Raw genomic sequence first — 26,064 nt, 5'->3', positions numbered from 1 at the left:
GAATATGTATTTTGGTGATGGTAGAATTAGGATGCTGTTCTTAGAAGATTGAAAATGAGAATTTGAAAGCCATGAGTATTGATGAATTTATACAAGTATTTTAACTGAATATTTCTGAACTAGTCTAATAACTAATTTTTAAGAAATGCAAGACTTCAAGTAATGGGAACTGGTCTAAATACTGAGGTTTACTTACAGTATACGCTGCTTTGTCATTACACTTTGTTCAGCTGTTACTAGCATTATGCTGCTGATACAGACATTTCAGTGTACTTTTAAAAGAAGCCTCACTAAAATGTAAGCTCTGTTTACAGTTGAGCTCTAAATGTTTGGCTGTGTATACACGTACTACTTTAAAAATAAATAAATAACAGTTTGGAAACCTTACAAACAGAAACGGCATATACATTGTTTTTGTTTGTCTTGTCCTGTTACCTTGACTTCCGTGCTGCTGACTCTGTCCATGACTCTACAGTCTTACTTGGTCTCTCACTCCACTGAGCCTGCACTTACATCCTCTTTCTGGCCAAGTCCAACAACTTTTTCTTAATCTTCTTTTTCTGTGACCTGTCCGTCATGTTCAACATAGCTGACGTACTATTATTTGTAGTTTTCTCCTGCTTTGCCTTTCAAAATTCTGGGCTTGGTTGACTTTAGTACGTCTAGGCTATTGCTAAAAAAGTGTCATTTCTTCCTCTACAATATATCCAAAATGTATCCCTCCTCCTTTATCCCTACTTCCAAACACTTATCTCATGCCTAGACTATTACAACCTTCTTTCTGATCTACCTGATTCCCACATAGCACCTTTATAGAGTATCCAAAATACCATTGCCAAAGTTGTCATCTGCTGCTCTGACCAGGTCATCCCCACTCGAGTCCCTTATTTTCCTCATCTACATCAATATCAAATTGAAACCCCTTACCCTTGTCTTCAGGGAGCTGCAGATCTTTGACCACTTAGATGTTACCTCTTACCACTCTTCTGCTTGAACTCTACACTCTGATAATCTTGCATGCCTTCATGTCAGCCACACAGTCTCATTCACCTTCAGAATCTTCCCCACTTTTTCCTCAGTCTCTCCCACAATGACCCACACAAGCTTAATAAAAGTGATGGCTGCATCACCCTTACTTGGGTGTTTTATTGTTGGCATCAGTGCTCTGAGTGAGGTATTACTGAACATGTGAAAGGGAAGCAGAATAAGTAGCTTTAGCTTTTATTAGACTGGCCTAAAAATTAATAAATAACAAACCTCACCAGAAACAAGAGACAATGCTAAATATGATATACGGGGATGGTAGCACTGCCTAAATATTAAGTTTGCCCGAGATAACCTACAGTTGCTTCTATCTTTGACAGTTTTTAACCAGTTGGGCTGAAATTTTCCATGCCAGGTGCGTGCCTCTGGCTGAATTTGTATTTGTGTGTAAATTTCAACCCAAGCAGTTCAACTGTTTCCAAGAACTTGCAATTTCGTGGGTAAGGGGAGCGACTTTTGTGTCAAGAATGTGCCTTTTGTCATCCCTGTGAAAATGCACCCAAATGTGCCCAAATTATTAGTCTTTAAGAACTGCGCACTCTCAGTAGAGACATGCTAGAGCGTCCTAGGGAAGCAGTGGGGGCAAAAGACCTATCTGGCTTTAAGATTAAACTCAATAAGTTTATGGAGGAGATGGTATGATGGGATAACATGATTTTGGTAATTAATTGATCTTTAACTATTCATGGTAAATAGGCCCAATGGCCTGTGATGGGATGTTAGATGGGGTGGGATCTGAGTTACTACAGAAAATTCTTTCCTGGGTATCTGGCTGGTGAATCTTGCCCATATGCTCAGGGTTTAGCTGATAGCCATATTTGGGGTCGGGAAGGAATTTTCCTCCAGGGCAGATTGGAAGAGGCCCTGGAGGTTTTTCGTCTTCTCTGTAGCATGGGGCACGGGTCACTTGCTGGAGGATTCTCTGCTCCTTGAAGTCTTTAAACCACGATTTGAGACCTTCAGTAGCTCAGACATAGGTGAGAGGTTTTTTGCAGGAGTGGGTAGGTGAGATTCTGTGGCCTGCGTTGTGCAGGAGGTCGGACTAGATGATCGTAATGGTCCCTTCTGACCTTAGTATCTATGAACACAGAACACTTCATTTTCAAAAAAACATGATTCAGCCTGCAACTGAGCAGGACTTTGCTTTGAATTAAAGCTCTGTGCTGCTACGGGTTGTGCTGGGGCTAGGCACCGGAACTAAGGGGAAGGAGCCTGTCTCTTCCGTGTTCTCGGTACTCCCCTCTGCTGATGCCCAGGCAACATGGGAAAGGAAAGTGGATAATTCCAATGCAGAGGAGACAAGAGCCAGAGCAGGGGGCATAGACTGGGACAGGGGCCTGGATGGGAGTGCAATACTGGGACTGTAGGCTGGTGGGAGGGCGGGGGCGGGGAGGCTAGAGAACCTGGAGATTGGGGTGGAAAGAGGCTGGGATTTCCTGGTTGAGAAGACCAGGAGTGGGAACCAGTGGAGACAGGGAATGTAGGTAGGGGGCAGGCAATTGGAGGTGGGGGAGTGGAGGGGGAAGAGAAAGACTGGATGAAGAGCTGGGAGGGGAGAAATTGGGCAAGGGAGTGCGGGGGGGGGGGGGTGATTGGGAATGGCTGGCCAAAGGACTGGGGAATGAGCAGAAGGTTGAGAGTAGGGAGAGGGAAGGAAAGGCAGAACGGTCTGTGCCCACTAGAGCACACTCCTCTTTGGAGCCTGGAACAGAACTCGTGATTTTTGAATCTCATCATTCATCTGTGAAACCCTTTGGCAGTGTATATCATCCCCTTCTAGTGCTGGTCCACACTGGATGAAAACCTGTTACTGCTATCATCTACTCTTTCAGCTCAAATGGCAGAATGACCCATGTGGGGGTCAATATGATGTGACATGATGGCATTTCTGATTTTTCAGCTTATTTTTAAAAAAACCTAGTAAATTCTGCCTACGCCCTTATCCCTCTGTTAGAACATTATTAAAGGTGCATAGTCAAGTAGGAAACCCCAAAATGAAGGTTCCCCCTCCCTTGTGCGTGTGCATTGAGACCGTCTTGAATTACATGAGCACATGCTCTTTTTTTCCCCATAGGACACCTGCCTCATTAAGTACATAGAATGGACCTGCTCTGGGAGTTAATCAAGGCTGTGTAGTGAAGAAGGCTGTTGTGTGTAGAACCTCTGCTACATTTATTGCAAAAGTTGGAAGGTGTGCAGTGATTGAGGCAGGGGATTGAAGGGAAAGAAAGGATGGTTTCATGGTTAAGGCAGTTGAATGCTGCCCTGGAAAACTGGATTCTATCCCTGACTTTGTCACAGAGTTCCTGTGTAATGCTGGGCAAGTAACGCCAAACTTTTCACAGGCAGCCACTAATTCTCATTTTATGGGCACTTGACTTGAGAGCTCAGGGTCTGATTTGCAGAAGTGCTGGGCACTAACAGTGCAACTGAGGTCAATGGGAGCTGTGCTTTGTAGACAAGCAGTTGTTCAGGAGAGCTCACAGTTTCTCAGACAATATTAAAGGCAAACCAGCAAACTATCCTGATGGAAAGGAAAGATAAGAACAGTAAGAGGCCAATATGGCTCCATCAGAATGGTGTAATGACCTGAAAATTAAAAAGGAATCCTACAAAAAGTAGAAACATGGACAAATGGCTAAAGATTAGTACAAAAGAACAGCACCAGTGCTTGTAGGGAAAAAGCAAAAGGGCTAAGGCACAAAATGAGGTATACCTAGCAAGAGACATAAAGGGCAATAAGAAGAGGTTCTATAAATAAATTTGGAGCAAGAGAAATACAAAGGAAAGCATAGGTCCTTTCTTAGCAGGGAGGGAGATTTGATAATGGATGACACCAAGAAGACTGAGATGTTTAATGCCTGTTTTGCTTTTTTACACTGAAAAGGAAAAATTGTGACCAGATGCTTAACATAGATAATTATAATTAATATTAACAACAAAAGGGAAGTATTACAAGCCAAAATAGGGAAAGAACAGGTTAAAGAATATTTAGAAATGTTAAATGTATTAAAGTTGCAGTTCATCCTAGGGTACTTAAGGAACTAACTGAAATGATTTCAGAACCGCTAGCTGATTATCTTTGCGAAATCATGGAGATGGGTAAGGTCTCAGAGGACTGGAGAGGGTCAAACATAGCATCTCTCTTTAAAAAGGGAAAAAAGAGGACCTGAGGAATTATAGATCAGTCAGCCTAACGTTGATATCTGGAAAAATACTGGGACAAATTATTAAGAAATCAATTTGTAAGCACCCAGAAGATCATAGGATTATAACTAATAGCCAGCATGGATTTGTCAAGAACAAATGCCAGTTTGCCAAGAACAAACTAATATTCTTCTTTGCCAGGGTTACTGGCCTACTGGATAGAAGGAAGCAGTAGACATGATATATCTTGATTTTTAGTAAGGCTTTTGACACAGTCCCACATGACTTTCTCATATGCAAACTAGAGAAGTAAGGTCTAGATGTAATTACCATTTGGTGGGTGCAAAACTGGTTGAAAGACCATGCTCAAAGAGGAGTTCTCAGTGGTTTGCTGTCAAATTTGGGGTATGTATCTGATGGGGTCGTGCAGGGGTCAGTCCTGGGTAGTACTATTCTCTGTTTTCATTTATGACTTGGATAAGGAAATGAAGAGTCTGCTTGTAAAATTTGTTGAAGACAACAAGCAGGGAACGGTTACAAGTCTTTTGGAGGAGAGGATTAAAAGAATTCAAAATATCTGTGAAAAATCGGAGAATTGGCCTGAAATCAACAGGATGGAACTCAGTAGAGACAAGTGCAAAGTACTACACTTAAGCAGAACAAAAATCAAATGAACAACAACAAAATGAGGAATAACTGGCTAGGTAATCGTATTGCAGAAAAGGAAGTGGGGGTTATTGTGGATCACAAATTGACTGAGTCAACAATGTGATGTAGTTGCTAAAAAGGCTATTATCCTCTGGGGTGTATTAATAGGAGTCTTGTCTGGAGGACTTGGAAGGTAATTGTCCCACTCTACTCAGTACTGATGAGGCCCCAACTAGAGTACTGTGTCCAGTTCTGGGCACCACACTGTAAGAAAGTCCAGTGAAGGTAGGAGAAGTAATCAGTTGCATCTGCAGCAAGGGAGATTTAGAATATATATTAAGAAAATCTTTCTAACTACAAGGGTAGCTGAGATCTGGAACAGGCTCCCAGTGGAGGCTGTGGAATCCCCATCGCTGGAGATTTTTAAGAACAGGCTGAACAAACCTCTGTCAGGGATGGTATACTTGGTCATGCCGCAGTGCTTGAGGTCTCTTCCACTTCTGTATTTCTGTGATTCTATATAAAGTGCTGTATAATGCTAGGCACTGTGAAAAATCAGGTCCTAGGCGTTTCAAATTGGGTATCCAAAATTAGTAGCTACTTTTGACTTTATTATCTGTCTGTGCTTCACTTCCCATCTATAAAATGGGGATAATAATACCCACTCTTCTCACAGGTGTTTTGTGAAGATCAATTGTTGTGAAGCACTCAGATTTTATAGTGATGGGTGCCAGAGAAAAGCCCATGAGGAAATTAATAATACTGTCTTCAGAGCAGGGTTTGAAGAATGTGCAGTAAAGAAGGGATTGGACCCCACATTGAACCACGAGGATAAGATATGAATCCAGTGCCCTGAATTAGGCAAAATTCTGTGGAAAAACAGTTATATGATCATGCAATTAAAGACTGTCTCATAATGCATCTGCTCAGAGGGCCAAATGAAGGATCTACAGGCATTAGCATTACGAGAGGTAGTTGCTTTAATAATTTGCATTATATCATGACAACTTCATACAACCTCCCCCCCCCCCCCCAATATTAAAAGAACATTATTTAAGTTGAAAAGTCAGGCTCTCAAAAGTTAGGAAATGCTGGCATTTGCTAACTTTTGAGTGCTTTGCAAGCCCGACAATGTCCTTTAATTTTGTGTGCATATGTATGTGCACGCTCATGCGTTTGGAAGTGGCATAATATAATGCATACTTTGTGAAAGCATACATCTGTCATAATGGTAGTTTGTGTAAATTAGCCTTCCTCTCTCTCGCTTGACACGTGTCCCCCCCCACCCCCGTTTCATGTCGTATCTAATTTAGATTATAAACTCTTTAGGCAAGGAGCTTGTCTTTGTCTCTGTAAAATGCTACCCATGCCAATAGAACTACATACAAATGTTAAATATAAAGAAATATAAGGCAGCAGTCCCTTTAACCAATAACATTTATCTTTAATAGTAGATGTATAGCTACATATTTATACCAAAATTGCAATGAACAATCAGCAGGGATAGCAGCATGATTTGTAACTCCCCAGCAAGGTTACTCTAGGAATTGCCTCCATTCTAGCCTTTCATTTATCACTTCACGTCAAACTAGTTTCCCTCCTTCCTGATCCCCTTTTTTCTCCTTTCTCTTCACTCTTTTCAAGTAGGATTCTTGTCTTGTTTCTGATGAGGAGGAGTTCCAGCAACATAATAAGAGCCTTTAACTTTTAAAAGAAACTGTGGGTGAGTGTACAAACGCATTTTAACCTACATCTGCAGTAAAATGAAACCAATATATTACCTAAAGCATAGCTGGATCTTTTTTCTTTAGTAATCATTTTTTTCCTCCTTTGGTTTCCTTTTGCTAATTTGACTAAGCTTTTTAAGATAACATATGCTTGTAGCAGTCCTTTATTAAAACAACAAAAAAGCATTCAACAATAATAACCCCAAACACTGCAGGATAAAATATTGGAAACTGTAGTGTTTTCGATTATTACTGTAGAATACTTTTTTCATGAGTGTATATATTTAAAAATGCTGGGAACAGAACAAGCTTTACAACTACTGTTGATAGTGTGTATGGTTTTGAGCAGAGAGTCTGCTGAGTCATAAACACTAGTTTCCCCCATATGGTATATGGGATGAGATCTAGCAGCAAACTTGGAAATTGTTGGATTTACTCCTTATCTAAGAATCTTACATAATTAATACACATTGCTGAAAGAAATAAAATAGTAACAAATTGAAACATGTTGGTTGTTTACAAGGTAACAATTGAGAAATCATGTCTAAAAACAAATAATATTACAACAGTTTTGCAAAGCCCTCGCTGACATTCTGATTTATTAAAAATGCTATGCCAATAGATTCCTCTTGTCTCTGCGATACTGTCTGTGAGGTTGCATTCTGATGCAGTGTGCTGGAGGAAAGCATGGCAGTATCATGGGTAATTTGTGAGAGATACCAGAGGATGGCTTTGGGTGATGGCTTTTTCAGATTGGGGTACTGTATGGGTCTAATTTCTCATCCCTCCTATTCAATGTGTATTTAAGGCCATTAAGAGGGTTAGTGGAGCGACATGAGTGGCAATGTCCTTGTTCAGCAGTCAACTAATTCTGTGACTAGGTTTCCTGGCATGGTTGATGCATTGGCAAAGGTTATCTGTGTATCCTCCTTATATTTTTAAAACTAATATTAGTGAGATTAGAATCAGGCCTACTTTTAGGCTTGGAAAGATTTGATTTTTTACCGGTAAGTAAAGATCGATAAATGTCGTATCATCCTATATCCACAAACTGATGAAAAAATATTTCCACTGATGATGATTGAAATTTACAGATAGGTAAGGTGAGAAAATGCTGCTTGAGAACTTACTAGCATTTGATTTTACGGCTATTTACTTTGTATATTTTAAAATACAACATTAAAAATTTGTGTTAATGGTTATAAAGCTTAAACTTTTTGAATCTGTGTCTACTGTCATTAAATAATTGTCTGATCCCTCTCCATAATTTTTCACATCTGTGAAAATTTAAATAACCAGAAATAGAAAAACTGGTTAAAAATAAGTATTGGTAGTATCCACAAAAAAACTGAATTCTGCCAAGCCTGCCTACTTTACAGCTTCATGCAGTCATTGTTCTGTAGTCTGCACTGGCTGTTAATTTCTGGATAGAGTTTAAGGGCCCTTCCTATTCTACAGATTGTCTCTGTTATTTGGTACAGTACCATAGGAATTACAATCAGCAGACATGCTTAATTTAGCAGCATCTCTGATTAAGTAAGAATGGGGCTGAAGAGGAAGGTATTTTTCTGATGGGCTCTGAATTCGGGATCTTGTCCCTTCCTTCGTGCCCCAGAACCCAGATTTGTTAACCTGTGGACATGATGACAATGTGGAGAAGTTAGATGCGTGGTTACTATTAAGGGCAACTATTATGGCATTGTGAGTATATTGTTATATATTTTAGTATTACTCATTTTAATTATTGTAAGGTGTCTAGAGCAGGGTATGGGTGCTATCAAAAGTTGAAATGATTTATTTTTGTTTGTTTCTCAATAGCCTGAATATGAAATGGGCTTACTTTACAACAAAAAGAGATTTTAAAAAATTGTTATAAACTATTAATCCTGCAAATTTAGGATCAGAAAACCAAGCAGATTTGTTTCCTTCTAGCATATCACTGTTAATAAAGGTTCTGCGGCATTCCGTTACATCTGGGGCATCCCATTGCTGTCAGTGGGGCTGCACAGGTGTAAGTGGTTCTGTAATTGGGATTATTCTGCTAATGCACTAGAAGAATTAGCATACTGCTCACCCATAGCTATGCTAGCTCTGCCGGACTAATGGGTAAGAGTAGCAAAAATGTACTTTTCTCATTCACGTGAATGAATATGACTCAGTGTGTAAAGGGAGCAGATCTGTTCAATAAGAAGGTACCATTTTCAAATGGTTTTTTCTCAGATCAGAACTACACTTCAGAGGTGACCTGTGTAACTAAAGTTACTAAACTTCAGTGGCCTTAACAGTATATTGAATGCTCCAATAGCCAGACTGAGAGGCATTTGAAACCTGCTTTCCCATGTCACTTCCTAAGCAGTTTTTCTGCTTTTTTTGGTTATCTCTCTTTTTGGTTCATAGCTCAAGAGAACGTGGGGTTTTGCCACTGACTTCATCTCTGGAAGTAAATATGATGTATCCTGAATTTTTGGAAGTGATAAGCCTCTGTAGGCTACCTTTCAGTGGGAGATGAAGGTGCTCAACTCTTCTGTAAATCAGAATATAAATTTATATAATGATGTTCAATAGAATATTCCCAAAATACTTCCTAAAACACTTACATTTTGTGTGTGTGTGTGTGTGTGCGCATCTGTGTGCGTGTGTGTGTGTGTGTATATATATATATATATATATATATATATAAAAGAAAACCTTAAAACTAAATATTGAAGACATTAATATAAATTGACCAAAAGAATTTAGCATTGTTATTTGCTCTAGATCCAATTAAAAAAAAGCACTCACGCTTGCTTAAAACTAAGCCTGTGTTTAACTACTCTCCTGAATAGGGGGGTGTTTTCCTTTCCTACTTTACTTTACCATATAAGATAGCTATGTTTATGCGCTGATCAGGAAACTGTAGAATACTGAGCCACAACTGTCAACATTTATCTCAAGTATTTTTTGTTTTTGTTGGCTTAAGTCCAGAGTTGAATTATTTTAGAATGTATAGCTCTTAATTTCATCTATTTGGCTAAATTAAAAAAAATAAAAACCCAAGCATCCCCCTGATGTGGAGAACTATTGAACTGGTGGATCATTCCAATGATTGGCACTGGATTTCAAAGATTTTTATTTGTATGCCTTGTTCTAATTATTTACAAGTAAAGGTGTCTGATGACAGTTTGGAGGATGAGGCTAGGAGACATTGTGTATATTAAGGAGTTTGGCGGTCTCTTACACATTTAATAAAATCACTACACAATTTGGCCTGTTGTACTGTAGTTGGTGTAAGAGTGGGGCATAACTAGGAGAGCCAGGACTTCAGCGCAATCATGATCAAGCTGCATTGACAACACTGTTTGGAGAATCTTTTTGTTCCTAACTCTATCTATTAGCCAGTACTATTTATCTTTTTAATCAGCCCTATGAATTTAAATATATCTACTTGGCAAGGTAAAAACAAGGATGTGTGTGTACACACAGGAGCATGCAGTGGAACTGTAGGTATATTTGCAGTTACTGAAACATTTATTGAGAATACCTCATGTGGCTTGGTTACAGTCAGTTCCTAATATACTTAAGGCCTAAAGTAGTGCCTTTTGTATGTTCACTTGATTACCTAATATGTGACATGAGTACACATTAAGGCCTGGATCCTGCAAGTGCTTACATGCTTGCTTAACTGATGTGCACAAGTAGTCCGATTGGAACGGGAAGAGAAGAATATCTGAAATACCATTACACTTTATCCACCACCCCACCCCCGCCATTTCTTTCTTACCAAAAATATATTTTTTAATTAATTGGACTCAGTGGGACTACTCATGTGGAAGTGCTTTGGAGCCAAAGTGACTAGTTGCTTTTGAAAATACAGGCCAACAGATTTATATCAAAATTTTAAAATTACACAGTTTTAAATTGAATATTACTACAAGTATGTTTGATACTTCACAAACAAGCGATGCACATGCAGTTGGTTATGCATATATATTGGCAGTTTTTCAGTCTATCTACTTACTTTTTTCTTCTTTTCTCTATCTCATATTGACTTTAATTTAATAGACCTTTTCATAGACTTCTGACATTGCTAGGTAAGGGAAACTTAGTTCTGTGAGGATTTTCTGCTATCTAATTAGCTTTTTTGTGATTTTTAACCCATGAACTTGTTTCATTTGCTGCTGTTGTATTGAGAGGATTAAATTTCATAGACTTGAATAATCTATTTTCAATTCAGTTGTCAGAACTTAACATCAGAAGAACTTTAATACCAAGGACAAAACTTGTTTAAAATAGCAAATACAATTTAAAAATTTTGTAGGAGTAGAAAATGTCTGCATTATTGGTTGATGTGGCTTTCAGTAATATTTCTCAATAACTACAGTTCTACAGTCTGGTTTAATCAGGTTTTTTTTTCTCTGCAGAAATTGACTACTAATCTGGTTAATAAAAGAATCTTTCCAGAAGCTAAAATAACCTTGAATGGGCTATATAGAGTACTTCTGACCTTTCTGACCAATGTAAATCTATTGTGAATTCCGTAGGATGTTCCCAGTTTCATATTATTCATGATAAATGCCTAAAAGTAATGCACAAAATATTAAACAAAAGGCTAATTTGCCCCACATTGATTCATGTTGTTAAAGAATTTAAATTCACAAGTGATAATAATTTAAGCAGGAATGGAAAGGGCACTAAGAGATAATGACACAGGCTGCAAAGATTTTATTCCAAGCGGGCATTGGACATGATTGAATTGGCACAGTTTCTGCTTACCAATACAATTACCTCCCTTAACGATAAGACTTCATTAGACTTTAGTTTTGAGTTGTCTTGATAGTGCACCATTTAATTTTTTTCTTGTTTTTATAATCTAATTCAGTGGTATACCTCCATTTGTAAAAGATAGCCAATTCTGAAAGGATGTATTTGTGATCTCATATTTTGTGATCTTAATACTAATGGAACAGATTTTCTATACTTGAACATTTGATAAAGCAAAATGAACACTTGAATTGTTAAGTTTATTTTACTACTTAAAATTGGGATTTTTGACTATTTTCATTATCCTATATGTGGTCTAGAACTTAGTGTCATTCCATAGTATGCTGAATATTTTTATGTTAACTAAATGTTAGTCTATTGCTATGTAATAAGGGCTTCATATTGATTCTTTAAGGGTTATGGTGATGGAGCTCTCTGTTAATAGAAGTTTGACTTTGAACTTAAAGCATAAAGTAGGCTAACCTCTGTAGGTTAGTAGTTTGCATCATAAAACCTCTGTATGATTTAGCACAATTGACTCATGAGAAGTGTAGTGACAGAATAGTGGTACTACACTGGCAGAACCCGTTGTTATATTTACACAACCATCTACCTACACTCTCCAGGTCTAACAAGATAATTTTTCACTTGCGTTAAAGATAATGAAGAATTGACATGTGCTATAAATAGGGAGATGTAGTTAAGTTTGCTTATCTTGTAAAATGGGGGAAAGTAGACAGTAGTATGTCAGTGTTTTTAATCCCTGTCAAACTGTTTAGTTTACTTCTAATAGCAAAAATAATTGGGGCTTGGGGAAAAGAAGATCTTAAATGTGTATTATTGCCCTACCGATTTCTATAGAGACTTCAATTTTGGGCCCTCCCATTCTCTTTGTAGTAAATAGTGGGAATGTATGTGCCTGTACGATACAGTACAGTCTGAGTATCCAGTGAACACCTGTTTCACTGTCTATTTTTGCATGGCATTTTTGAAGGAAAAGAGACTTCTGTTTCCCCTCTCATTGTTATACAGTTGACTTTCACTGGAATTTGGCATAGAGAATAATAGCAGGATATGGCCTGTTTTATCCAGCTGATGCTTATAATAAAAACCTGTATGTACAAAAGACTACATATCTAAGTGTTGTCAGGTAAACTTTGCTATAAAAATTTGGTCTAAGTCCACATTATAATGTTAGAATTTCAAGAAAACTGCTATTACCTTTACTCAAAAGGTAAAAATCAAATATATTCTCTTTTAAAAAGTGTTTAACTTTTCAATACACAGTAGAGCTTTCCCTCATATGATTTATCAGTTATCCATTTATTTAAAAGGGGGAAAAGTGACTTAAAAGTTTTTTCTCTTTTACTTTTTCCTCTTCAAAAGTATTAGTGATTCACTCTTATCAGTGTGAAAAAAAAAATCTAAAAAGTTACAAAAGTAATAGCAATCTCTGTGGAAAATGTAAACTACATATTGGCAAATATCGTATTAGTAACGCAAACTTAAAACGTTTGCTAAAATACTCGGTATATTTTGACAATCTACAAATTCAAGAAAAAGATAAAAACTTAAAGTACTGAATCATTTTTAATCTTCTTCCATGTCATGATGGTCTTTAATTAGACTTCAGCTATTAAGCTAGATCACATTAATATTTTTAAAATGTCATCTTCAGAAAAAAGTTAATTACATTAATCAGTTCTACATTCCAGTTTCTCAGTTCTGTTGCACTTGACATTACTGGATGCAGTTGGATAGTCAGCAGGGCAATTGATTCATTGCTGTAAAAGTGCTGTTCTGCTTCACTTAAACCAGTTTAAAAAATAAAGAGGGGATTGCTTATTTGAGAAACTCACACATTTTCTACTATTAACCTGTTTAAACTTGAACATGCTCTTATATTACACACAAAAACTATGTTAAGAGAACATAAAGGTTGCCAAGTCAAGTACTCTAAATTTAGGGACTGCCAGATTTAAGGTTCTTTGTACAACATCATTTGTCCCCCTGGTGCATATGCATTATGAGGTTATCTTTAATTATGAGATCATATACTATTTTTTCCATTCAGTATACTGGATGTGTGGTACTCATTGCATGAGCAGCTTTTTAATATTTTGTTTTATCCCCCTTATTCTATACATAGCCCTATGCTTTACTAACTGCACACTATGCAAACCAGACATGCCAAACCCGCAAAAAGAAATGCAGAAACTGGGCTTGTTTTTGGCTTAATTGGCTTGTGAGTTGCTTGTTGGCTAATTTTTGGCTTGTCGCTTGTTTGGCTTGTAGCTTGTTGCTTCTTATTTTTGATCAGCTCCTGGTAAGCGGGGGAGAGAATCAGGGTGCACAGTGGGGCCACTACAGTCCAGACTGCACGCCAGGGGGATCTAGTCACATAGAGTGTTGGGGTTCTGAGGGATTGGCTTGTTTTGGCCTTGTTTTGAAATGGGATTAGCTTGATTTTTGGCTTATTGTGAAAGTCGGGGTGCTTATTTATCGCGTGAAGGTTGGCAACTGTGATGCAAACCCTTCTCTGAAGACCGAATTATTAATTTCTTCATTTTTTTATAGCACGTATCAGTGTAACATCTGAGTGCTTCACAAATATTAATTAATTTATTTTCACAACACTGTCTGAAGTGAGGGACTATTATCCCCATTTCACAATTCGAGGAACAGAAGAATTATGGTCAAAAGTGTACATGAATTTTGGGTGCCCAATTTGAGACACCTAAGGCCTGATTTTTCAGAGTACTTAGCATTTTACATGTTCAAAGCACAGCTTTCATTAACGTCAGTTGAAGCTGTGAATGCTCATCACCTCTACAAATTGGATCCCAGGGGCTCAAGTCAGGCACCAAGAAAATGAACACTCGATTAGTGACCACCCGTGAAATGTCTGGACATTTTGTTCCAGCAACACACAGTAACTCTGTGGTAGAGGCAGGAATTTCTTACTGCATTCCCGTTTCAGTCACTAAACTTCAAACTTTTACAACAAATGAGGTAGATGTCCCACAGACAACAGTCTCCTTCACTACATAACCCATCCCCAGAACATCCTGTACACTGAATGAGGCAAGAGTCCTGTGGGGGGGGGAAAATTGTGTTTCCGTAATTAAAGAATATCATAATGCAGACACTGAAGGGGCAAATTAATGTTACACACACATACTTAATTCTGCCATTTCCTGTCTTCTGAGTGCCTGCCTTTACCTTGTGTGCAACCTTAATGTTCTTTGAACATACTTTTTTTGTGTATAATTTTCTAGATTTAAAAAAACCAAACTCATTATCTGGAATCATATTGCCCCCTAGGAGGTTCATAAGCAGAGTTGGAAACTTTCAATCCACCACACAGACCCCTGCCACTTGAGCTAACCAAATAACTGATAGCAGTAGTAGGTTTTCATCCTTTCTGTGGACCAGCACTAGAGGGGGATGAGACATTTTGCTAATGGATTTCATGTATTTTGCTGACAGAGGAATGGTGAGACTCAGGAATACTGGTTTCCATTCCAGATTCAGGAAGGTGAAGTGTTCTCTATTGGTCACAGACTCTCCTGCTCCTGTTTTTCTCAACCCAGTCCTGACCCCTGCTTTCCCATTCCCCTGTAGCCTGTCTATATCTCAGTCCTTTCCCCCCTATCAGCTCTTTGTCTAAGTACCTGTTTTTCCCTCCTCTCAACAGATCAAAATCTCAGTCTCATTGCCCAATCCTTGACTTGCTCAATCTCACTCTGCTTCCCCTTTCTTTTCCCCTGGGCTATTCATTTGATCTCAGTCTTCCCCTCCCAGTCTTCTTGCACAGCCAGCATATTTTTCCCTAATCTTGTTCTCTAAAACAGGTGAAGCATTTTTGCTAAAACTTTTAATCTCAGACACTGCCTGTCATTAAAAATTTCAGCCCAAATGATTGAAATTAGGCAAAGTTATAAGTAACTGAAACCAGGGTCTTGTAATGGGAAGCATCAAGCCAGTTTAGATGGAGTTACCAGAACCACCTATAGTGAACCATTTTAAAGTAAATTTCTCTATTTATTTCCTATAAATTATAATAAATATAATGGGTGTAAAGTTAAAGGGAGGGGTTGTGTGATTTAGCTAACTTCAATGGTAGAACTATTACGGTATATTGTACAGCAGGCGCATAGGATACTTACAATAGATTGCAAGTTCATCCTTCTACATTGCACCATCTAGTCCTGATCCAGCTCCCACTGAAGTTAGCAGAATGATATCCATTTATTTTAATGGGAGCTGGACAGGCCCTTACATATGGAGACTACTTATAGGATAATTAACCTGTCATTTTGTTCTTCAAATCCTTGCTCCATAAACATCTTAATGTCCCATATTTTTTATATCAGAGATGCTTATCTACAACCTTTCAGCCTGAAGGGTTGTAGGCTTAATTGTTAATTCTAGTAGATGTACACTGACTAGACTATTGTGTGCAATACTATTACTGTTATACTGCACTACTGCATTATGTGTGTGATTATGGTTCTTAGTTGCATGTGAAATGGAAGTACTGAGTGGTTGGAACTGTCTATTGGAAATAAACATAGTATCTGTTTTCATAATTTTTCTTCTTTTTATAACAGGTAAAACAAAATCAGAGCTCTTTATCGTTTAAGGCTAGACTTTAATTTTGCAGTCTGCTTTGAGAAAGGGGTGGTGCATAGCTGCCCAGCCTCCAGAGCTGATCTGAGAGCAAATTGTGGCTGTGTTAGTTATACTTTTTCTTCTTCTCTCCCCCTTGCTTAATTTGCTCTGCCCCACTTCATACAGCAGCATCCTCACCACCCTCCTGTCTCCACGTTCGTGATCATAGGTAGCTGCTGAGCAGAGAAGATGGAATTGGGGACTTCTGCTCTTTGTCCACTCTTCATTCACTTGTTTGCAGGGAGGGAAAATTGGGTAGATAGCCCCAGTTCCTCCCCCTCGTTGTGGGTCACAGTCTGAACAGGACTACGTAGAGAAATGAGGTGTGCAAGTCATTATTTCCCTGCATGACTGAGTAAGGGGTGTAAAAAACTAGCTCATAATTAATAGGCTTGTTGCACATTTTCTTGTGAACACAGTTCCCTGAATCCCTGAAATAATTTTCATAAGCATCTCCCGGACAGGAGACAGAAAAGGAGTTCTTGATAGGATGATAATTTAATTCTGAGACACACTGTTTTTAATCTTACTTGCAATACATGAAGACATCCAGTGGTTTTATGTAGCCTTCACTACAATGGGATGACAATAACTGTGTTGTCAGTATAAAACACCTTATAAAAGTCATGACATAGCCCTGTCACACTCATTGATTGTTGGAGCACTTCATTACAGAGTAGACTGGATTTAAGCTGTTCAGCAAAGCGATACGATAGTCTGCAGAAATTAAGCTATGTATGCAGTAAATCCAAACTGTCTTCCACAATTTTATATTTAGCGTCATAAGACTTGTTTTTGAGGTAGTATGAAATGCATGTTTACAACTTGTGCACGCTGATTTCTCTCTAGTGATTAAAACATCCAGTGTTACAATAAATTTGGAAACTTTCTTGCTGTTGCAGAACTCTCATCTCATGTTAAAGGTTCTGGTAAAGAAATCTGTTAATTTTATAGCCAAATTTGTTGCTGTCCATCAGTTGCTCTGATGGTACAAAATACTGCTTACTTTATTCAAATTGGCTGTGATCTTGAAAACAACCCAATGCTTAACTTGAAGCATGTGAGCGGCAACATTATTAAACATGCACATGTGTATGCAGAAGGCAGTGGTTCATCCTAATGAAGTTAGTGGTGCTATTCAAGTTAGGCAAGCAAGCTATGTCCTGTATGCTTTAATTTGGACTTCTCTGTATTTGATCTACAGTACAGAGTGCGTGGCGATGAAGTGTCATTTTTCATCTAGTGCATGCCTATCTGATTATGATCGGTGCTATAAGGTCTGGCCAATACTACTTCCCCAATCCTAATGCAGGATTGCTATGAAAAGCTATTCTGAAATATTTTGCTGCAAATCACATAGTACAGAAAATGCTATATACCCTCAGCAATATTAAAATGAAACCCACTAGTATTAATGCTTGGTACAGTTTGCCATCAGAGGGGGGTACATTGTTAATCCAGTGTTACTTGTAAATCATAAACCTGAGAAATAAATGATGAATCTTATGATGGTTAAGAATGATCTTAACACTTACACAAAAGGTTCATAAATGGTGTGTTAAATATAGAATTATTCATTTTAGAAGTCAATCTGAAGTGGCAACAACTAGAGGTGCAGGATTTTTTTCTGAAAAACTTCACATAAAACATGCATTGCAGTGCAAATGTAATGGATTTTGTGCAGAAACCTGTAGACTTTCATATATCCTTCTCTGCAGAAAGTTTGCTTGTTAACGGTCTCCATGGAACAAGAACTGTTACTGTTATAAATAATATGATGTTTGCATTAATTCATTAAGGGCTTCAGTTTGGAAAAAAAGTATTTCAAGTGATTGCTACTAGGTAAAGTTTTTTTGTTTGCTTTGTTTAATTTTAGGTGATGCTTAGGTTGAGATCTGGGAGCAGTGGAAACTCCTCTTTTTTTGCACTGGTTTGACTTTAAGATCTGAAGTAATTTTGTAGCCTGTGTAAATGCAGTAGGTTAGGGATGCAGAGCTGCTCTACAACCCCTCCCTACTTCAGGGGGGTAATGGTCACTAGTATAGGTACATGCATATCCAATGGCCAGATTCTCTCTGCTGCTACAACTCCTTCTATGGCAGTTCCAGAGAAGCATCCCATGAAGATTAGCTGTGTGGCACATAGGTGCCAGAAACCCCTCCTGCTCCCTCCTCAAGTGCAGTGCAATTGCACCTGTTCCACCACATTCAGGGTCTTCTCTAGGACTTTTGGGTATTTTTTCTGAATAAGAGTAGTGCTGTAAGATTGTATAAGTTTTCTTTACAATGGTGAAAGATGCAAAATTACGCTAAAACCCTCCAGGTCATAGCATGTTGCTTAAAACAGCCAGTTAAACTTGCAAAGCAGAGGTGAAAAGAATCTGCTTCATTCATGGATTATATGCATGTCCTGTATTTTAGTTTTAATATTAAAAATATTTTATTCATTGAATTTTATAGTGAAATAAAGATTAATTTTCTGGTCTTTTATTTCTCCTTTCTTCTCGTTGAAATAGCAATTTATAATAGTGACTAACATTTGATCTTGCATTGGTGGATAAAATCATTACTTTCACTCAATAAAAAGTGGGAATATTAGAATTTTTAACCTACCTATAGATAATACATGCACTGTTCCTGCATGTGTCACAGTTAGCTGTGTCTTGACCAGTCCGATATGAAAGCCTACAAAGATAAGAACATGACATCATTACAAGTGGTTGTTTTATCCTTTTTTTGTCCTCTATCATCGCTGTTCATTGTAACCAAAGCTTTAGTTTTGTTTTTTCCATTTTAATGTTGCTTATAAAACTCTAATTGTCTATAGGAAATAACACTGTCCAAAATTAGTGTTCTTCAACTTTGTTTGCAGCATGAAGATGAGGGAATTTTGAAAGTTATGAAGAAGTTTTATTTAATCATTAAGGGAGGGAATGTAATGATTCAGTTCAGCTATACTTCTATGAACATTTCTATAGAAAATGCTGAGCAAACCAAATTATGTAAAAGCCAGCTTTTACCTTACTTTTTTTGTGCACCAAAATGCTGAGTTATCATTTTAAATTGCCTCATTACTGTGCAATTACAAGACATAGCAATGGTGTTTTAACTACTTTTCTGTATAGCCGCCTTAGAAATTTCAGTAAACCACAGAGGTTTCACTAGCAAGCATTGCACATGTATAATCTTTTATAATAATTGTGTAAGCTATCAATTTGTACTATTTAGATGGTAGCATTTGGGGTGAGGGATTTTGCCTGTAAGGGGAGGAGGGCGCTGAAGGTTTTTTACAGTGATGATCTCAAAAATCAGCAAATGGTAGCTTTCATAGTATTTCTCTTACCTTCCTGCCCTGTGTGTAACTTCCATCTAATATTGTTGTGAAATGCATCAGAGACTTCTCTGAATGTCCCTTTCACACCAGGAAGCAAACACATTATGGGAGGATCTGTTAAATTTATGGAAAAAGTAGAATATCTGTCTGTTAGTGTTCGTTTGTTTATTATAATTGCCTTCTGCTTTATGGGAAATTTTCTTACATGCATAATGGATTTTTAAATGGAAAAAAAGTTTTTATTCAGTGCCTATTTATGTTTCTTGTGCGACATAAAAACTCTACATTTTATGTGTATATATATAGAAAGTGAAATGAAATAGTTCAAACTGTCAGTGGATAAATATTAGTTGATATGGAATTCATATTACAGTAAAAGCTGTGTTATCCGGCACTTTACCAGCTGGAAAGATCTATAAACCGGCATTTCTGATCTTCATTGAAAGTCCGGTTTATAGTCTGGTTGGCAGGGCCGGCAGGTTACCTACCTGGCTCTGCGTGGCTCCCCAGAAGTGGTGACATGTCCCTGCTGCTCCTAGGTGGAGGAACAGCCACGAGGGAGTGTGAGAGCGGGTGTGGGATGTGGACTCCAGGAGGGAGTGTGGGAGGGGCCTCAGGGCAGGGTGTTGGGGCGCAGCAGGGAGTGTGGGGTGCCGGATCCAGTCAGTGCTCACCTCGGGCCATTCCCCGTAAGCAGCGACATGTTCCTGCTGCTGCTAGGCAAAGGCTAGGCTAGGCGGCTCTGCAGGCTGCCCCCAACCCACCCTACCCCAAGCACTGGTTCCACAGCTCCCATTGGCCAGGAACTGCGTGGCCAATGGGAGTTGCGGGGGTGGCGCCTGCGGGCGGACAGAGTACACAGAGCCGCCTAGCCACGCTTCCGCCTCGGAGCAGCAGGGACATGTCACCGCTTGCAGGGAGCCACCTGAGGTACAGCACCCCACACCCTCCTCCAATGCCCCAGTCCCCTGCCCTGTGCCCCCTCCCGGACCCAAACTCCCTCCCTCTTAGTTAACCAGAATTTTTGATTCATCAGCACTCCCCATTCCCCCAACATACCAGATAACAAAGCTTTTACTGTATAACACTTTTACAAAGAAAAACCATTAATTATTGATACAGTCAACCTAACTTGAGAAAATTACAATGTAACACACAGGCTGTTTACCCGCAAAATTCCTTTCTGGTTATACTAAATGGGAAAATATTTAGTCAGTGAATGGAAGTGTTTATTTCTTATAGGTAATCATTTGAAGTACTTAGAATTTATTTAAAAGAATGCTGTCATTTTGGTGATTGCATTATGTGCCCCCCATCCTCCCAAAAATATTTTTAAAGACCAGTATTAATGGAACTCCATTAAATTATTTTAATGTCAATCTTTATTCTTTTATAACCTCTCTGTACCTTCCAGGGTTCTAATTACGCCCATTGTGGATAGAGACCTCCTTTCCTCTACTTCCCTGACAGACAAATTAAAAACAACACTCCCCCTCAAAAAACTCGCCCATAACTACAGAAATCACTTTTGGTTTTCTTAAATTAGAGCTTTAATGTCAAATAGATTATTAAAGAGAAAATCTGAAGGATATTAAATACTCACCTGTAGCCATATCACTCAAGCTACTCTACAGGTCTAATTCTAACATGAAGAATAAATGTTACTTAAGGAATTCACAACTTGAATTCATGGTGCTCCGCAAGAGACATACACACAGCATGTAGTCTCAAAACGGATATTTGCTTTTTCCTCTCTAAGCCTGTTTAACTGTTCCATTCCTTTGAAAGTCATCCTCAAAATAGCTTATCCAATCTGTCACTCTTCCCCTTGTCAAGGTTCCTTCCCCACTCTGAACTCTAGGGTACAGATGTGGGGACCTGCATGAAAGACCCCCTAAGCTTATTCTTACCAGCTTAGGTTTAAAGCTGCCACCACCAAAGTGTTCCACAAAGAACAGGGGAAGTGCCCACTTGGAAACATCTCCCCGCCCCCAAAATATCCCCCCAAGCACTACACGCCCTCTCCTGGGGAAGGCTTGATAAAAATCCTCACCAATTTGCATAGGTGAACCCAGACCCAAACCCTTGGATCTTAAGAACAATGAAAAAAGCAATCAGGTTCTTAAAAGAAGAATTTTAATAGAAGAAAAAGTAAAAGAATCACCTCTGTAAAATCAGAATGGTAAATACCTTACAGGGTAATCAGATTCAAAACATAGAGAATCCCTCTAGGCAAAACCTTAAGTTACAAAAAGACACAAAAACAGGAATATACATTCCATTCAGCACAACTTATTTTATCAGCCATTTAAACAAAACAGAATCTAACGCATATCTAACTAGATTGCTTACTAACTCTTTACAGGAGTTCTGACCTGCATTCCTGCTCTGGTCCCGGCAAAAGCATCACCCAGACAGAGAGGACCCTTTGTTTCCCCCCCTCCAGCTTTGAAAGTATCTTGTCTCCTCATTGGTCATCTTGGTCAGGTGCCAGCGAGGTTATCCCAGCTTCTTAACCCTTTACAGGTGAAGGGGTTTTTCCTCTGGCCAGGAGGGATTTAAAGGTGTTTACCCTTCCCTTTATATTTATGACACCCCTGCTTCTCTGTAGCCTCTGAGCTTGTCGACTGGATTGACTGAAGTACTTAAAAGATACTTTTCCCAGTCCAAAAGAAATTAACCATGTTTTTGTTTAATTTTTGCTAATCAATCAGTGTGATCTAGAAAGTGGAGACTAGACCTGAGAGTCCGGAGACGTCTGTTCTCTGCCATTATTACTTAAAGTAGAACTATTTAGAATCTAATCTTTTGGGTGCAGGGATGGTCATTCTGTTTTGTGTTCGTACAGTGCCTAGCACAATGGGGTCCTGGTCCACGAACAAGGCTCCTAGGCACTATGCTAATACAAATAATAATCATATAGCAAGTTGGAACCTCTTTGTGGCTCAGTTTCTTTATTAGTAAACTGGGGCAATTGGTCTTAACGCATCCTCCTTTCTGAAGGACTTTTGAAATCTGTGAATGAAAAGAACTATCTTAAGTGTTAACTAAATTGCATCAGTAATGCTTCCAAGAACCTATTCAAGTTAACTTTTAATCCACCAGGTTCAAAATTTAGTAACAAAATCACTCATTTCATAAAATTCTCTTTTATGCATGTGGTAGTTATATGTACTATGCCAGCATTACTTTCTAGCGAATCACTGTGTTTTATTAATTGCTTGTGTTGTCTGTCAGTCTGATGGCCTCATATCTTTCTCTGATGACATGTAAATTTTCCTTTCAAAGAGAATTTTAGAAACCACTGACTTTCAAATTGTCCCATAACACTTAAAAGTCAGCGTGAAACACGATTTTTCCAGCATTATTGAAGAATTCAGATTTAATCTTCCACTCTAGAGATTACATATTTAACATTCTTCTTATAGATTTGACATTTAAAAATATGTACTGATGAATCAATAAAGACCATAAAGGATACAGCACATAAGTGCCAGCTGTTGTAATCTACTTCAGAAGGCATGAGGCATTGCTGTCTGAATATGGATTTAAATGCGAGATGGAGCTTTTACAATAAAATGCTAACATTTTAACTGGACATGTGCATTAATCTGATGGTTATTCCACATTCTGAATACACAAGCTACCATCTTAATATATGACCTGAGTGTAAACACCAAGTGCTCCCATCTGTGTGCAACTTGAGAAAAGAAATCTAAAGTAGGACAACCAAAGCATCTGTCTATCTTGAGTTTGTTATTTGCACTCAGTGTTGGATTATGGATTAACTACAAAAATCAAAGAATAATTTTCATAGACATAGCATGCACTGTTTCTGGCCTAGTGATTAAGGATTTGCTATGGGGCAAAGGGCAGGGAAGACGGGGAAGAGTAGCGTGTAATAGAAATCTGTTTCAAGCTGCCGAATACCTGGCCAAAACTTAGTACCATGTTTTGAACACATTTTTACTTAATATGGCTGAAGGACAATTAAATCAGTTGTGTGGCTTTTTAAGTTGTACTGTATTTCTGCTATATATTTAGATCAGTTGCTTTCCAAAATTCAGCTGTTTCTAATACCATATTTGGCAGGCAATATTCTCTCTACCCTATATCCAAGCCTCCCAAGCCCCACAGTAAGCTATAGGTAGAGTCACTAGAAATCCATGCTAAAATAAAGCTTTGTATTGAGTTAGCTTTATTTTCTCAACATTGTAGCATGTGCAGTTTTCTTAAGATTTCAGAAGTATGGAGAGAACGCTCATGAGACTTTTAGCGTGGATTTCTAGTGACTCTATCTAAATATAGCTTGCTGTGCGGGTTGGGAATCAGAAAAAATGTGATTGAGAGTTAGGAATTATTTAAGAACACTTTATTAAACGACCAAAAAGTCACAACTGAGGAAGAAGGCTAAACTGATTAAAAAGCCAACCTGGTTTGGAGGGGAAGTGAAGGCAGCTATAAAAAAAACCTAACAAATGGAAAAAAAGGGACATTGAAAATAAATATAAATCAGAAGCTAAGGATTGTAGAAAATTGATTGGGGAAACAAAAAGACACAGGGAGAAATCTGTGGCCAGCAGAGTTAAGGACAATAAGAAGGAGTTTTTAAAAGTGATTTAGGAACAAAAAGAATCCTAACACTGGTACTGGTCCATTACTAGATGGAAAAGGTAGAATTATCAAAAGGCAGAAGTGTTCAATAAATGTTTTTTGTATTTGCGGAAAACACAGATATAGTCATATAATATAACACTCTTTCCACTGCACTATCATTAAGGTTAAGATTTTGTTATGGTTCTTTTTAGTGAAAGTCATGGACAGGTCACGAGCAATAAACAAAAATTCATGAAAGCCTGTGACCTGTCCCTCACTTTTACTAAAAATAACTGTGACAAAATGGGATTGGGGGGGGAGGGAAGAGGGTCCAGCACCCACCGCTTCTGGAGCTCCGGGGTCCCCACCTGCTGCCCAATGTAGCTGGGATCTGTAGGGGGCCCCCTCTTGCTGACAGCTCCAGCCCCAATACCTCAGTGCTGAAGCAAGAAAATGTCTCAGAGGTCTCTGGAAGTTATGGCTTCTGTGACTTCCGTGACACAATCTTAACCTTAACTATATCTCAGGAGGATGTTAAACAGCAGGTCTGGATACCTTGCACCCAAGCTTTTAAAAAAGCTGTGTGAAGAGCTTGTTGGACCATTAATGTTGATTTTTTTCAATAAGTCTTGGAACAGCAAGGAAGTTCCAGAAGACAGGAAGAAAGCTAAAGGTGAGCCAATAGTTATAAAGAGTAAATGGGATGACCCGGGTAATAGTAGGCTGGTCCATCTGATATTGATCCCAGGAAGTATATCGGAGTGGCTGATATGGAACTTGATGAATAAAGAATTAAAGGAGGGTAATATAATGAATACTAATCAACATGGGTTTATGGAAAATAGATCCTGTCAAAGTAACGTCTCATCTTTTTTTATAAGATTATAAATTTAGTTTATAAAGGCAACAATGCTGAAGTAGTAAACTTCTGTAAGGTTTTTGACTTGGAACCACATGGCATTTTCATTTTAAAAAAATAGAATGATATAAAAATTAGCATGGCACACACTCAGTGGATTAAAAGCTGACTGATACAAAATGTAGCTGTAAACAGGGAATCATCATCAAATGTGTGTGTGCCTAGTGGGGTCTTGCAGGGATCAGTTCTTGGCCCTACGCTATTTAACATTTTTATTAATGACCTGGAAAGAAACATATAATCATAAAGTTTGCTGATGACATAAAACTTGGGGAAGCGATAAATAGTGAAGAGTATAGGTAACAGATACAAAGCAATGTGGATTGCTGGGTAAGCTGTGCTCAAGCAAACAATATATACATTTTAATATGGGTAAATGTATACATCTAGGAACAAAGAACGTATGTACAGGATGGAGGACTCTATCCTGGAAAGCAGAGACTCTGAAAAAGATTTGGGGGTTGTGAATAATCAGCTGTACATGAGTTCCCAGTGTGACACTATGGCCAAAAGGGATATTGTAAGTTTTGGGTGTGTAAACGGGACTTCTGAGTTGGAGTAGAGAGGTTATGTTACCCCTGTATTTGATGCTGGTGCCACTGCTTCTTTAATACTGTGTCCAGTTCTGGTATCCTCAATTCAAGAAAGAGGTTGATCAATTACAGAGGGTTCAGAAAAGAGCCAAGAGAAAGACTAAAGGATTAGAAAACATGCCTTATAGTGATAGACTCAAGGACCTCATTCTATTTAGCTTAACAAAGAGAAAGTTAAGGGGTGACTTGATTACAATCTGTGGGTATATCTACACAACAAAGAAAAACCTGCGGCTGGCCTATGCCAGCTGACTCGGGCTTGTGGAGCCTGGGCTGTGGAGCTGTTTAATTGCTGTGTAGATCTCTGGGCTTGGGCGGGGGCCTGAGCTCTGGGACTGTCTCCAGCCCGAGCCAGAGCCCAGAAGTCTACACAGCAGGGAAACAGCCTGAGCTCTGTGAGCCTGACTCGGCTGGTACAGGTGAGCCGCAGGTTTTACTTTGCTGTGTAGACATACCAGTTAAGTGCTTACATGGGGAACGCTTATTTAATATTAGGCTCTTCAGTCTCACAGAGAAAGGTATAGCATGATTCAATGGCTGGAAGCTGAATCTAGACCAAATCAAATGGGATATAAGGTGTAAAATTTTAACAGAGAGAATAATTAACCATTGGAATAACTTCCTGAGGTTGTGATGGACTCTC

The 26,064-nt window shown here is 38.6% G+C and overlaps 2 protein-coding genes across 5 annotated transcripts in view; one reads left to right on the top strand and one right to left on the bottom strand.

Annotated features, from left to right (window-relative positions):
* DOCK1 (dedicator of cytokinesis 1) overlaps positions 1-26,064 on the top strand; it is a 545,102-nt gene that overhangs the window by 170,817 nt on the left and 348,221 nt on the right. The gene's annotated exons all lie outside the window — the stretch shown is intronic.
* Positions 1-26,064, bottom strand: part of INSYN2A (inhibitory synaptic factor 2A) — an 82,555-nt gene that overhangs the window by 7,255 nt on the left and 49,236 nt on the right. The window contains exon 3 of one of the 2 annotated variants that reach the window (XM_037903704.2): positions 18,593-18,664. The exons of the other annotated variant lie outside the window; for it this stretch is intronic. Within the exon in view, the coding sequence (XP_037759632.1) occupies positions 18,593-18,664 (72 nt within the window). The remainder of the gene's footprint in view (positions 1-18,592; positions 18,665-26,064) is intronic. 2 annotated transcript variants of the gene reach the window in all.

The sequence above is a fragment of the Chelonia mydas genome, chromosome 7 (genome assembly GCF_015237465.2).
Source record: "Chelonia mydas isolate rCheMyd1 chromosome 7, rCheMyd1.pri.v2, whole genome shotgun sequence".
Lineage (NCBI taxonomy): Eukaryota > Metazoa > Chordata > Testudines > Cheloniidae > Chelonia > Chelonia mydas.
This window is presented reverse-complemented; position numbering and strand designations above follow the sequence as displayed.